Genomic DNA, 13,882 nt, shown 5'->3' with positions numbered 1-13,882 from the left:
CAGATATAGGGATTGCTTTCGTCTTTGACATGGCAAATCCACCCCTGTGTGCAGGCGTTCCAAGTTCTGAATAGCGTGCTGCTGTTTTCAGGGAAGAACGGTAGTGAAATGTAAGACTTACCACAGAGAGGTTGAAGACTTTGAGGTCAGAGTAGGTTGTGTACTCGGAAAATGGACCAAAGTTTTCTTCGAGCCACTCGGCATCACTCTCAATTCCCTGCCGGCAATCTAAGACATGTAGATCAACGTTAGCATAGGTGCAGTTTAGCAAGTCTTATTTTTCATAAATACACATGGGACAAGTCAAGTTCCAATCTCATTCTCTGCGCCATTCAAGCATATTTTTGTCACACTTTCAAATCCACGGACAAGCCCGCAGAAGCAACACCACGGCACAGTTTACTGTGTCAGCCCTACCTGGCCCGGTGATGACACTGGCAGATTTCCTCAGGTAGCCCAGGAGAACGTATGTGATTCCTTGTCGTCTATGCACCGGTATTGCAGGGAAAGCTCTGGCCATCCCTCTCACACTGCCAAGGGTGAAAAAAACAATACATTTTTACCCAGCCTCCCATTTACATGTAGTACTTTGGAGCATTGCAGTCTCCTTTGTCTTTGAAATGCTACTCACACGACGTGGTAATTTGTGCAGGTTATGTCTGATGTTGCACTGTTGAGCATCGTTGGAGTGAAACTTGGGAGGACGGCAACCAGTTTCAGGTGGAACCAATTGAACCAGTCGCCTTCCTCGAAGTTCGTGAAATAGGGACTGATGATGACGAAGGTCCTATTCATTATGCGATCTCTCACAACAGGTTGGAAATCAGGGACCTGTCAAAGTGCGACACGAGAGGATTTAAACACTCCACAATTTACATGTTGCAAATACACCCTGCATAATTAGCAACTTGGCAAAAATGCTAGAAAGGATGTGATGAAATATTTGATAGGAATGAGTCCCCTACAAGTGATTTTGAGATTAAGATACATATCTAAGTACTGACTATGCTAGGTTGAAAGCCCAGGACTGTCCTTTCTTCCACAGTGTCAGGGGGTAGCCTACCTTTCCATTTGCTGTCAGTTCTGTCAGGAATTCATCCACATTTTCCAGAGCATTGCCCTCCTCGAGGCGCTCAAACACAAGGTCGATCTGGGCTGTGTCATTCGAGGCCCCCGAGCTCAGTGTCAACTGTGCCACCTGAGTCGGAGTGAGCACTGACAACGTTTCGGCCTACGAAAGGGAAGCGATATGAAATCAAACAGCAGAAATAGCTGAACCATTGGTAGACACTTCAGTTTGGGCGAAGAATACTTCGACCGCAGTCGGCACTTACAATGGAGAAGTTGGGGTTGAGGGCTTGCAAATCCTGCAGGGTTGCGAAGCCAGAGAAGTTGCCGAGGTTTGCCTGTAGCCACTCTTTACTGCCTCCGGTAAATGAGACACAGCCAGGATCTGCAAAGAAGACGGAAACGTAGACGTTGGCGGGGTATTACCAGCACATTGTGTCAAGGCTTTAGCGAACTGAGCTTGAGCGCGTGCCTTTACCTGATGAGTCGTTCCGTGAAAGGAACGGTTTGATGAAATGAGTGAAGACTGCTCGCTGTCCTTCTCTGTCCATTGATGCCCTTTGGCTGCCGAATGCCTGGATGCTAAGATTTGAGAGAAGGCTTTTAACATCTGAACAACTACAACACTGCAGGTTCCTCTGCAATCTTGTTCCACACTGGAGCAATATGTCATGTATTTGCTTACACAGTGTGGTACGTTTGGCAGCTGAAGTCCTTGGAGCTGAGGCAGAGTAGGAAGTTGGTGGATGGAGAGGCCAAAAACGGACGAAGGTTTGTCTTGAACCAGCTGCTGACGAAGTCATCACTCTGCAGTTGTGCCTGGCTGAAGTTGGCAATTCTCACCTCTCCAAGAGCCTCAAGAGCATGTGATAAGGATGAGTTGCTGCTGCTGGGGGCCTAGAATTGGGAAGATCATTTTGTTTGACACACAATTCACACAGGGGAACGCCGTTGTGCTCAAATTGTGGTTTTGGATTTACCGTGGTGGCGAATGACGCAAGAGCCTGGTCGAGTGCAGTAGAAGCCTTTTGGAAGAAAAGCTTCCAGACCTCTACGGGGTATGTACTTTGTCTTTCCAGTGAGCAGTTCATCAGTGCGACCAAGTTGCTGGATGTCAGATGCGTAGCCTTAGAAAAGGAGAAAGAAAGCGACATCTCTCAGAACGTATGGAGATTTGTCTCAGGACGGCAATGTAGCAAAGGCCAAATCTCTCTCTGCCGTTCACGGCTTGCATAAAACAGTCTTACCGAGGAACAGGCATGCTCAGTGATGGTGAAATTGCACAGGGCTTCAGAGGAATTGCCGATTGCCTGGCTTTGTTCAAGTTGCCAGCTAGGAAAAACAATAAAAAGGAAACCATTGTCACCTCAGCTAGATTGTGTAAAAGAAATTCACCTACGCAAACTCCGCGCTGAACAAAACGGTAATTCACCCACCTCTCCACTCCAGCACAGATCAGGTCCTCTGTGAAAAGACAATATTCGTGCGTGAGATATTGTACCTTCAGAATGCCATTTTGTCATCCAGCTTGATATTTCTCGTATGTTACAGACTTACCATTGACCGGGGTCTCCTTGCACTGGAGAAAGGCAAAGCACAAATGTTAGTCCAGTGGCAACGGCTACTTTAAGTGAAAACACCTCAACACAGCCTCCTCAACAGATTTAATGTGCCAAATTCCTTCTGTCTAGATTGCCATCGAAACTGTAACATCCATGTAACGTAGCCATAGAAATGAACTTACCGGGAAGGAATCTGGAGCCGAGCAACCTGTTTGAGAAAAATGGAAAAGGAAACATGGCATCAATACAGAGTCATTACAGCAGTGCTAATCCTATTTTTCTGAAAAACTTTGTCAGCAGAGCGTTTTGTCACGTACGTTTGAATGTCTCCTGGAGTGCCTCAATGCTTGATGTCACGCCCTGTGAAATGTGCAGTGGCAGGGATTTCACACTTTGCCGAAGTCCAGTCAGTCTGAAGGAAGAAAACAGAAATTATTGTGACTTGTCTGGAGCCACAGTTTTATATGAAGCATCCCCAAAATGTCTATCTGGGGACCTCAAACCATATCATCTCTTACATAGCTGCGTAGGATGCACAGCTGATGTCACGGGGGATCACCGCCAAAATGCCAGGACGAAGGCTCGCCATCACAGGAGCCAAATTGACCTGGAACCACCGCTCAAAGTCTTCAGGCTCAAAGACTTCAAATTCCGGAGCAAGGGCCGTCAAGGTCAGATTCAGGATGGTGTCTCGTACCTCTGGATTTCTTATGATGGTGATGTTTCTCTGGAAAATAAAAGGGATTCATCTTTCAGTTCAGGAGGACATTTTACCCTTCTGAAATCATTGTAGAAATGAGCGCAAGCTTGGTGACACACCTTTGCACATTAAGTGTATCAGCGCAGCGGTATGTCTCAAGGCATCATAGGCACCGATTCATTCAACACATTTATCAGAAACTTATCATTTTCAGTCCAATCTTGGCCCCGTATTAGCTTACGCAAAAATTCCTGGAGCCCAGGACAAGATTTACATGGCTTACTTGTCATCCAACTTCATAGGAAAATATGGCAATCTCAAAGTTAAGCATTCACCTGCTTGCTGATGTTTGTAAAAGCCTGGAAAAACTGATTGAGCAGCTCGTTATCAGGGGACTCTGTCAAGCTCCTGAACACCTTCCTTACGATGGCCTCGTCCTCCAAAGCGCCGCTGTCTGGATCTAGGATCAACTCAGCCTTCTGCTTTGCTGAGAGGGATTCCACAAGTGCCACCTGATGACACAAACAAAGCAGATATAGGGATTGCTTTCGTCTTTGACATGGCAAATCCACCCCTGTGTGCAGGCGTTCCAAGTTCTGAATAGCGTGCTGCTGTTTTCAGGGAAGAACGGTAGTGAAATGTAAGACTTACCACAGAGAGGTTGAAGACTTTGAGGTCAGAGTAGGTTGTGTACTCGGAAAATGGACCAAAGTTTTCTTCGAGCCACTCGGCATCACTCTCAATTCCCTGCCGGCAATCTAAGACATGTAGATCAACGTTAGCATAGGTGCAGTTTAGCAAGTCTTATTTTTCATAAATACACATGGGACAAGTCAAGTTCCAATCTCATTCTCTGCGCCATTCAAGCATATTTTTGTCACACTTTCAAATCCACGGACAAGCCCGCAGAAGCAACACCACGGCACAGTTTACTGTGTCAGCCCTACCTGGCCCGGTGATGACACTGGCAGATTTCCTCAGGTAGCCCAGGAGAACGTATGTGATTCCTTGTCGTCTATGCACCGGTATTGCAGGGAAAGCTCTGGCCATCCCTCTCACACTGCCAAGGGTGAAAAAAACAATACATTTTTACCCAGCCTCCCATTTACATGTAGTACTTTGGAGCATTGCAGTCTCCTTTGTCTTTGAAATGCTACTCACACGACGTGGTAATTTGTGCAGGTTATGTCTGATGTTGCACTGTTGAGCATCGTTGGAGTGAAACTTGGGAGGACGGCAACCAGTTTCAGGTGGAACCAATTGAACCAGTCGCCTTCCTCGAAGTTCGTGAAATAGGGACTGATGATGACGAAGGTCCTATTCATTATGCGATCTCTCACAACAGGTTGGAAATCAGGGACCTGTCAAAGTGCGACACGAGAGGATTTAAACACTCCACAATTTACATGTTGCAAATACACCCTGCATAATTAGCAACTTGGCAAAAATGCTAGAAAGGATGTGATGAAATATTTGATAGGAATGAGTCCCCTACAAGTGATTTTGAGATTAAGATACATATCTAAGTACTGACTATGCTAGGTTGAAAGCCCAGGACTGTCCTTTCTTCCACAGTGTCAGGGGGTAGCCTACCTTTCCATTTGCTGTCAGTTCTGTCAGGAATTCATCCACATTTTCCAGAGCATTGCCCTCCTCGAGGCGCTCAAACACAAGGTCGATCTGGGCTGTGTCATTCGAGGCCCCCGAGCTCAGTGTCAACTGTGCCACCTGAGTCGGAGTGAGCACTGACAACGTTTCGGCCTACGAAAGGGAAGCGATATGAAATCAAACAGCAGAAATAGCTGAACCATTGGTAGACACTTCAGTTTGGGCGAAGAATACTTCGACCGCAGTCGGCACTTACAATGGAGAAGTTGGGGTTGAGGGCTTGCAAATCCTGCAGGGTTGCGAAGCCAGAGAAGTTGCCGAGGTTTGCCTGTAGCCACTCTTTACTGCCTCCGGTAAATGAGACACAGCCAGGATCTGCAAAGAAGACGGAAACGTAGACGTTGGCGGGGTATTACCAGCACATTGTGTCAAGGCTTTAGCGAACTGAGCTTGAGCGCGTGCCTTTACCTGATGAGTCGTTCCGTGAAAGGAACGGTTTGATGAAATGAGTGAAGACTGCTCGCTGTCCTTCTCTGTCCATTGATGCCCTTTGGCTGCCGAATGCCTGGATGCTAAGATTTGAGAGAAGGCTTTTAACATCTGAACAACTACAACACTGCAGGTTCCTCTGCAATCTTGTTCCACACTGGAGCAATATGTCATGTATTTGCTTACACAGTGTGGTACGTTTGGCAGCTGAAGTCCTTGGAGCTGAGGCAGAGTAGGAAGTTGGTGGATGGAGAGGCCAAAAACGGACGAAGGTTTGTCTTGAACCAGCTGCTGACGAAGTCATCACTCTGCAGTTGTGCCTGGCTGAAGTTGGCAATTCTCACCTCTCCAAGAGCCTCAAGAGCATGTGATAAGGATGAGTTGCTGCTGCTGGGGGCCTAGAATTGGGAAGATCATTTTGTTTGACACACAATTCACACAGGGGAACGCCGTTGTGCTCAAATTGTGGTTTTGGATTTACCGTGGTGGCGAATGACGCAAGAGCCTGGTCGAGTGCAGTAGAAGCCTTTTGGAAGAAAAGCTTCCAGACCTCTACGGGGTATGTACTTTGTCTTTCCAGTGAGCAGTTCATCAGTGCGACCAAGTTGCTGGATGTCAGATGCGTAGCCTTAGAAAAAGAGAAAGAAAGCGACATCTCTCAGAACGTATGGAGATTTGTCTCAGGACGGCAATGTAGCAAAGGCCAAATCTCTCTCTGCCGTTCACGGCTTGCATAAAACAGTCTTACCGAGGAACAGGCATGCTCAGTGATGGTGAAATTGCACAGGGCTTCAGAGGAATTGCCGATTGCCTGGCTTTGTTCAAGTTGCCAGCTAGGAAAAACAATAAAAAGGAAACCATTGTCACCTCAGCTAGATTGTGTAAAAGAAATTCACCTACGCAAACTCCGCGCTGAACAAAACGGTAATTCACCCACCTCTCCACTCCAGCACAGATCAGGTCCTCTGTGAAAAGACAATATTTGTGCGTGAGATATTGTACCTTCAAAATGCCATTTTGTCATCCAGCTTGATATTTCTCGTATGTTACAGACTTACCATTGACCGGGGTCTCCTTGCACTGGAGAAAGGCAAAGCACAAATGTTAGTCCAGTGGCAACGGCTACTTTAAGTGAAAACACCTCAACACAGCCTCCTCAACAGATTTAATGTGCCAAATTCCTTCTGTCTAGATTGCCATCGAAACTGTAACATCCATGTAACGTAGCCATAGAAATGAACTTACCGGGAAGGAATCTGGAGCCGAGCAACCTGTTTGAGAAAAATGGAAAAGGAAACATGGCATCAATACAGAGTCATTACAGCAGTGCTAATCCTATTTTTCTGAAAAACTTTGTCAGCAGAGCGTTTTGTCACGTACGTTTGAATGTCTCCTGGAGTGCCTCAATGCTTGATGTCACGCCCTGTGAAATGTGCAGTGGCAGGGATTTCACACTTTGCCGAAGTCCAGTCAGTCTGAAGGAAGAAAACAGAAATTATTGTGACTTGTCTGGAGCCACAGTTTTATATGAAGCATCCCCAAAATGTCTATCTGGGGACCTCAAACCATATCATCTCTTACATAGCTGCGTAGGATGCACAGCTGATGTCACGGGGGATCACCGCCAAAATGCCAGGACGAAGGCTCGCCATCACAGGAGCCAAATTGACCTGGAACCACCGCTCAAAGTCTTCAGGCTCAAAGACTTCAAATTCCGGAGCAAGGGCCGTCAAGGTCAGATTCAGGATGGTGTCTCGTACCTCTGGATTTCTTATGATGGTGATGTTTCTCTGGAAAATAAAAGGGATTCATCTTTCAGTTCAGGAGGACATTTTACCCTTCTGAAATCATTGTAGAAATGAGCGCAAGCTTGGTGACACACCTTTGCACATTAAGTGTATCAGCGCAGCGGTATGTCTCAAGGCATCATAGGCACCGATTCATTCAACACATTTATCAGAAACTTATCATTTTCAGTCCAATCTTGGCCCCGTATTAGCTTACGCAAAAATTCCTGGAGCCCAGGACAAGATTTACATGGCTTACTTGTCATCCAACTTCATAGGAAAATATGGCAATCTCAAAGTTAAGCATTCACCTGCTTGCTGATGTTTGTAAAAGCCTGGAAAAACTGATTGAGCAGCTCGTTATCAGGGGACTCTGTCAAGCTCCTGAACACCTTCCTTACGATGGCCTCGTCCTCCAAAGCGCCGCTGTCTGGATCTAGGATCAACTCAGCCTTCTGCTTTGCTGAGAGGGATTCCACAAGTGCCACCTGATGACACAAACAAAGCAGATATAGGGATTGCTTTCGTCTTTGACATGGCAAATCCACCCCTGTGTGCAGGCGTTCCAAGTTCTGAATAGCGTGCTGCTGTTTTCAGGGAAGAACGGTAGTGAAATGTAAGACTTACCACAGAGAGGTTGAAGACTTTGAGGTCAGAGTAGGTTGTGTACTCGGAAAATGGACCAAAGTTTTCTTCCAGCCACTCGGCATCACTCTCAATTCCCTGCCGGCAATCTAAGACATGTAGATCAACGTTAGCATAGGTGCAGTTTAGCAAGTCTTATTTTTCATAAATACACATGGGACAAGTCAAGTTCCAATCTCATTCTCTGCGCCATTCAAGCATATTTTTGTCACACTTTCAAATCCACGGACAAGCCCGCAGAAGCAACACCACGGCACAGTTTACTGTGTCAGCCCTACCTGGCCCGGTGATGACACTGGCAGATTTCCTCAGGTAGCCCAGGAGAACGTATGTGATTCCTTGTCGTCTATGCACCGGTATTGCAGGGAAAGCTCTGGCCATCCCTCTCACACTGCCAAGGGTGAAAAAAACAATACATTTTTACCCAGCCTCCCATTTACATGTAGTACTTTGGAGCATTGCAGTCTCCTTTGTCTTTGAAATGCTACTCACACGACGTGGTAATTTGTGCAGGTTATGTCTGATGTTGCACTGTTGAGCATCGTTGGAGTGAAACTTGGGAGGACGGCAACCAGTTTCAGGTGGAACCAATTGAACCAGTCGCCTTCCTCGAAGTTCGTGAAATAGGGACTGATGATGACGAAGGTCCTATTCATTATGCGATCTCTCACAACAGGTTGGAAATCAGGGACCTGTCAAAGTGCGACACGAGAGGATTTAAACACTCCACAATTTACATGTTGCAAATACACCCTGCATAATTAGCAACTTGGCAAAAATGCTAGAAAGGATGTGATGAAATATTTGATAGGAATGAGTCCCCTACAAGTGATTTTGAGATTAAGATACATATCTAAGTACTGACTATGCTAGGTTGAAAGCCCAGGACTGTCCTTTCTTCCACAGTGTCAGGGGGTAGCCTACCTTTCCATTTGCTGTCAGTTCTGTCAGGAATTCATCCACATTTTCCAGAGCATTGCCCTCCTCGAGGCGCTCAAACACAAGGTCGATCTGGGCTGTGTCATTCGAGGCCCCCGAGCTCAGTGTCAACTGTGCCACCTGAGTCGGAGTGAGCACTGACAACGTTTCGGCCTACGAAAGGGAAGCGATATGAAATCAAACAGCAGAAATAGCTGAACCATTGGTAGACACTTCAGTTTGGGCGAAGAATACTTCGACCGCAGTCGGCACTTACAATGGAGAAGTTGGGGTTGAGGGCTTGCAAATCCTGCAGGGTTGCGAAGCCAGAGAAGTTGCCGAGGTTTGCCTGTAGCCACTCTTTACTGCCTCCGGTAAATGAGACACAGCCAGGATCTGCAAAGAAGACGGAAACGTAGACGTTGGCGGGGTATTACCAGCACATTGTGTCAAGGCTTTAGCGAACTGAGCTTGAGCGCGTGCCTTTACCTGATGAGTCGTTCCGTGAAAGGAACGGTTTGATGAAATGAGTGAAGACTGCTCGCTGTCCTTCTCTGTCCATTGATGCCCTTTGGCTGCCGAATGCCTGGATGCTAAGATTTGAGAGAAGGCTTTTAACATCTGAACAACTACAACACTGCAGGTTCCTCTGCAATCTTGTTCCACACTGGAGCAATATGTCATGTATTTGCTTACACAGTGTGGTACGTTTGGCAGCTGAAGTCCTTGGAGCTGAGGCAGAGTAGGAAGTTGGTGGATGGAGAGGCCAAAAACGGACGAAGGTTTGTCTTGAACCAGCTGCTGACGAAGTCATCACTCTGCAGTTGTGCCTGGCTGAAGTTGGCAATTCTCACCTCTCCAAGAGCCTCAAGAGCATGTGATAAGGATGAGTTGCTGCTGCTGGGGGCCTAGAATTGGGAAGATCATTTTGTTTGACACACAATTCACACAGGGGAACGCCGTTGTGCTCAAATTGTGGTTTTGGATTTACCGTGGTGGCGAATGACGCAAGAGCCTGGTCGAGTGCAGTAGAAGCCTTTTGGAAGAAAAGCTTCCAGACCTCTACGGGGTATGTACTTTGTCTTTCCAGTGAGCAGTTCATCAGTGCGACCAAGTTGCTGGATGTCAGATGCGTAGCCTTAGAAAAGGAGAAAGAAAGCGACATCTCTCAGAACGTATGGAGATTTGTCTCAGGACGGCAATGTAGCAAAGGCCAAATCTCTCTCTGCCGTTCACGGCTTGCATAAAACAGTCTTACCGAGGAACAGGCATGCTCAGTGATGGTGAAATTGCACAGGGCTTCAGAGGAATTGCCGATTGCCTGGCTTTGTTCAAGTTGCCAGCTAGGAAAAACAATAAAAAGGAAACCATTGTCACCTCAGCTAGATTGTGTAAAAGAAATTCACCTACGCAAACTCCGCGCTGAACAAAACGGTAATTCACCCACCTCTCCACTCCAGCACAGATCAGGTCCTCTGTGAAAAGACAATATTCGTGCGTGAGATATTGTACCTTCAGAATGCCATTTTGCCATCCAGCTTGATATTTCTCGTATGTTACAGACTTACCATTGACCGGGGTCTCCTTGCACTGGAGAAAGGCAAAGCACAAATGTTAGTCCAGTGGCAACGGCTACTTTAAGTGAAAACACCTCAACACAGCCTCCTCAACAGATTTAATGTGCCAAATTCCTTCTGTCTAGATTGCCATCGAAACTGTAACATCCATGTAACGTAGCCATAGAAATGAACTTACCGGGAAGGAATCTGGAGCCGAGCAACCTGTTTGAGAAAAAATGGAAAAGGAAACATGGCATCAATACAGAGTCATTACAGCAGTGCTAATCCTATTTTTCTGAAAAACTTTGTCAGCAGAGCGTTTTGTCACGTACGTTTGAATGTCTCCTGGAGTGCCTCAATGCTTGATGTCACGCCCTGTGAAATGTGCAGTGGCAGGGATTTCACACTTTGCCGAAGTCCAGTCAGTCTGAAGGAAGAAAACAGAAATTATTGTGACTTGTCTGGAGCCACAGTTTTATATGAAGCATCCCCAAAATGTCTATCTAGGGACCTCAAACCATATCATCTCTTACATAGCTGCGTAGGATGCACAGCTGATGTCACGGGGGATCACCGCCAAAATGCCAGGACGAAGGCTCGCCATCACAGGAGCCAAATTGACCTGGAACCACCGCTCAAAGTCTTCAGGCTCAAAGACTTCAAATTCCGGAGCAAGGGCCGTCAAGGTCAGATTCAGGATGGTGTCTCGTACCTCTGGATTTCTTATGATGGTGATGTTTCTCTGGAAAATAAAAGGGATTCATCTTTCAGTTCAGGAGGACATTTTACCCTTCTGAAATCATTGTAGAAATGAGCGCAAGCTTGGTGACACACCTTTGCACATTAAGTGTATCAGCGCAGCGGTATGTCTCAAGGCATCATAGGCACCGATTCATTCAACACATTTATCAGAAACTTATCATTTTCAGTCCAATCTTGGCCCCGTATTAGCTTACGCAAAAATTCCTGGAGCCCAGGACAAGATTTACATGGCTTACTTGTCATCCAACTTCATAGGAAAATATGGCAATCTCAAAGTTAAGCATTCACCTGCTTGCTGATGTTTGTAAAAGCCTGGAAAAACTGATTGAGCAGCTCGTTATCAGGGGACTCTGTCAAGCTCCTGAACACCTTCCTTACGATGGCCTCGTCCTCCAAAGCGCCGCTGTCTGGATCTAGGATCAACTCAGCCTTCTGCTTTGCTGAGAGGGATTCCACAAGTGCCACCTGATGACACAAACAAAGCAGATATAGGGATTGCTTTCGTCTTTGACATGGCAAATCCACCCCTGTGTGCAGGCGTTCCAAGTTCTGAATAGCGTGCTGCTGTTTTCAGGGAAGAACGGTAGTGAAATGTAAGACTTACCACAGAGAGGTTGAAGACTTTGAGGTCAGAGTAGGTTGTGTACTCGGAAAATGGACCAAAGTTTTCTTCGAGCCACTCGGCATCACTCTCAATTCCCTGCCGGCAATCTAAGACATGTAGATCAACGTTAGCATAGGTGCAGTTTAGCAAGTCTTATTTTTCATAAATACACATGGGACAAGTCAAGTTCCAATCTCATTCTCTGCGCCATTCAAGCATATTTTTGTCACACTTTCAAATCCACGGACAAGCCCGCAGAAGCAACACCACGGCACAGTTTACTGTGTCAGCCCTACCTGGCCCGGTGATGACACTGGCAGATTTCCTCAGGTAGCCCAGGAGAACGTATGTGATTCCTTGTCGTCTATGCACCGGTATTGCAGGGAAAGCTCTGGCCATCCCTCTCACACTGCCAAGGGTGAAAAAAACAATACATTTTTACCCAGCCTCCCATTTACATGTAGTACTTTGGAGCATTGCAGTCTCCTTTGTCTTTGAAATGCTACTCACACGACGTGGTAATTTGTGCAGGTTATGTCTGATGTTGCACTGTTGAGCATCGTTGGAGTGAAACTTGGGAGGACGGCAACCAGTTTCAGGTGGAACCAATTGAACCAGTCGCCTTCCTCGAAGTTCGTGAAATAGGGACTGATGATGACGAAGGTCCTATTCATTATGCGATCTCTCACAACAGGTTGGAAATCAGGGACCTGTCAAAGTGCGACACGAGAGGATTTAAACACTCCACAATTTACATGTTGCAAATACACCCTGCATAATTAGCAACTTGGCAAAAATGCTAGAAAGGATGTGATGAAATATTTGATAGGAATGAGTCCCCTACAAGTGATTTTGAGATTAAGATACATATCTAAGTACTGACTATGCTAGGTTGAAAGCCCAGGACTGTCCTTTCTTCCACAGTGTCAGGGGGTAGCCTACCTTTCCATTTGCTGTCAGTTCTGTCAGGAATTCATCCACATTTTCCAGAGCATTGCCCTCCTCGAGGCGCTCAAACACAAGGTCGATCTGGGCTGTGTCATTCGAGGCCCCCGAGCTCAGTGTCAACTGTGCCACCTGAGTCGGAGTGAGCACTGACAACGTTTCGGCCTACGAAAGGGAAGCGATATGAAATCAAACAGCAGAAATAGCTGAACCATTGGTAGACACTTCAGTTTGGGCGAAGAATACTTCGACCGCAGTCGGCACTTACAATGGAGAAGTTGGGGTTGAGGGCTTGCAAATCCTGCAGGGTTGCGAAGCCAGAGAAGTTGCCGAGGTTTGCCTGTAGCCACTCTTTACTGCCTCCGGTAAATGAGACACAGCCAGGATCTGCAAAGAAGACGGAAACGTAGACGTTGGCGGGGTATTACCAGCACATTGTGTCAAGGCTTTAGCGAACTGAGCTTGAGCGCGTGCCTTTACCTGATGAGTCGTTCCGTGAAAGGAACGGTTTGATGAAATGAGTGAAGACTGCTCGCTGTCCTTCTCTGTCCATTGATGCCCTTTGGCTGCCGAATGCCTGGATGCTAAGATTTGAGAGAAGGCTTTTAACATCTGAACAACTACAACACTGCAGGTTCCTCTGCAATCTTGTTCCACACTGGAGCAATATGTCATGTATTTGCTTACACAGTGTGGTACGTTTGGCAGCTGAAGTCCTTGGAGCTGAGGCAGAGTAGGAAGTTGGTGGATGGAGAGGCCAAAAACGGACGAAGGTTTGTCTTGAACCAGCTGCTGACGAAGTCATCACTCTGCAGTTGTGCCTGGCTGAAGTTGGCAATTCTCACCTCTCCAAGAGCCTCAAGAGCATGTGATAAGGATGAGTTGCTGCTGCTGGGGGCCTAGAATTGGGAAGATCATTTTGTTTGACACACAATTCACACAGGGGAACGCCGTTGTGCTCAAATTGTGGTTTTGGATTTACCGTGGTGGCGAATGACGCAAGAGCCTGGTCGAGTGCAGTAGAAGCCTTTTGGAAGAAAAGCTTCCAGACCTCTACGGGGTATGTACTTTGTCTTTCCAGTGAGCAGTTCATCAGTGCGACCAAGTTGCTGGATGTCAGATGCGTAGCCTTAGAAAAGGAGAAAGAAAGCGACATCTCTCAGAACGTATGGAGATTTGTCTCAGGACGGCAATGTAGCAAAGGCCAAATCTCTCTCTGCCGTTCACGGCTTGCA

General features: G+C 46.7%; 1 protein-coding gene across 1 annotated transcript in view; it reads right to left on the bottom strand.

The window, feature by feature from the left end:
* LOC122998534 overlaps positions 1-13,882 on the bottom strand; it is a 39,634-nt gene that overhangs the window by 23,897 nt on the left and 1,855 nt on the right. The window contains exons 10-62 of the mRNA XM_044375464.1: positions 13,630-13,776; positions 13,335-13,546; positions 13,128-13,231; positions 12,916-13,034; positions 12,645-12,812; positions 12,213-12,412; positions 11,999-12,111; positions 11,703-11,809; positions 11,387-11,563; positions 10,870-11,078; positions 10,669-10,763; positions 10,533-10,558; positions 10,346-10,367; positions 10,225-10,252; positions 10,036-10,120; positions 9,769-9,915; positions 9,474-9,685; positions 9,267-9,370; positions 9,055-9,173; positions 8,784-8,951; positions 8,352-8,551; positions 8,138-8,250; positions 7,842-7,948; positions 7,526-7,702; positions 7,009-7,217; positions 6,808-6,902; positions 6,673-6,698; positions 6,486-6,507; positions 6,365-6,392; positions 6,176-6,260; positions 5,909-6,055; positions 5,614-5,825; positions 5,407-5,510; positions 5,195-5,313; positions 4,924-5,091; positions 4,492-4,691; positions 4,278-4,390; positions 3,982-4,088; positions 3,666-3,842; positions 3,149-3,357; positions 2,948-3,042; positions 2,813-2,838; positions 2,626-2,647; positions 2,505-2,532; positions 2,316-2,400; positions 2,049-2,195; positions 1,754-1,965; positions 1,547-1,650; positions 1,335-1,453; positions 1,064-1,231; positions 632-831; positions 418-530; positions 122-228 (exon numbers count right to left, since the gene is read on the bottom strand). Coding sequence (XP_044231399.1) covers positions 122-228; positions 418-530; positions 632-831; positions 1,064-1,231; positions 1,335-1,453; positions 1,547-1,650; positions 1,754-1,965; positions 2,049-2,195; positions 2,316-2,400; positions 2,505-2,532; positions 2,626-2,647; positions 2,813-2,838; positions 2,948-3,042; positions 3,149-3,357; positions 3,666-3,842; positions 3,982-4,088; positions 4,278-4,390; positions 4,492-4,691; positions 4,924-5,091; positions 5,195-5,313; positions 5,407-5,510; positions 5,614-5,825; positions 5,909-6,055; positions 6,176-6,260; positions 6,365-6,392; positions 6,486-6,507; positions 6,673-6,698; positions 6,808-6,902; positions 7,009-7,217; positions 7,526-7,702; positions 7,842-7,948; positions 8,138-8,250; positions 8,352-8,551; positions 8,784-8,951; positions 9,055-9,173; positions 9,267-9,370; positions 9,474-9,685; positions 9,769-9,915; positions 10,036-10,120; positions 10,225-10,252; positions 10,346-10,367; positions 10,533-10,558; positions 10,669-10,763; positions 10,870-11,078; positions 11,387-11,563; positions 11,703-11,809; positions 11,999-12,111; positions 12,213-12,412; positions 12,645-12,812; positions 12,916-13,034; positions 13,128-13,231; positions 13,335-13,546; positions 13,630-13,776 — 6,606 coding nt within the window. The remainder of the gene's footprint in view (positions 1-121; positions 229-417; positions 531-631; positions 832-1,063; positions 1,232-1,334; positions 1,454-1,546; positions 1,651-1,753; positions 1,966-2,048; positions 2,196-2,315; positions 2,401-2,504; positions 2,533-2,625; positions 2,648-2,812; positions 2,839-2,947; positions 3,043-3,148; positions 3,358-3,665; positions 3,843-3,981; positions 4,089-4,277; positions 4,391-4,491; positions 4,692-4,923; positions 5,092-5,194; positions 5,314-5,406; positions 5,511-5,613; positions 5,826-5,908; positions 6,056-6,175; positions 6,261-6,364; positions 6,393-6,485; positions 6,508-6,672; positions 6,699-6,807; positions 6,903-7,008; positions 7,218-7,525; positions 7,703-7,841; positions 7,949-8,137; positions 8,251-8,351; positions 8,552-8,783; positions 8,952-9,054; positions 9,174-9,266; positions 9,371-9,473; positions 9,686-9,768; positions 9,916-10,035; positions 10,121-10,224; positions 10,253-10,345; positions 10,368-10,532; positions 10,559-10,668; positions 10,764-10,869; positions 11,079-11,386; positions 11,564-11,702; positions 11,810-11,998; positions 12,112-12,212; positions 12,413-12,644; positions 12,813-12,915; positions 13,035-13,127; positions 13,232-13,334; positions 13,547-13,629; positions 13,777-13,882) is intronic.

This window comes from Thunnus albacares, chromosome 15, assembly GCF_914725855.1.
Source record: "Thunnus albacares chromosome 15, fThuAlb1.1, whole genome shotgun sequence".
NCBI lineage: Eukaryota > Metazoa > Chordata > Actinopteri > Scombriformes > Scombridae > Thunnus > Thunnus albacares.
Note: the sequence above shows the minus strand (reverse complement) of the source record. Positions and strands in the feature narration are given on the sequence as shown.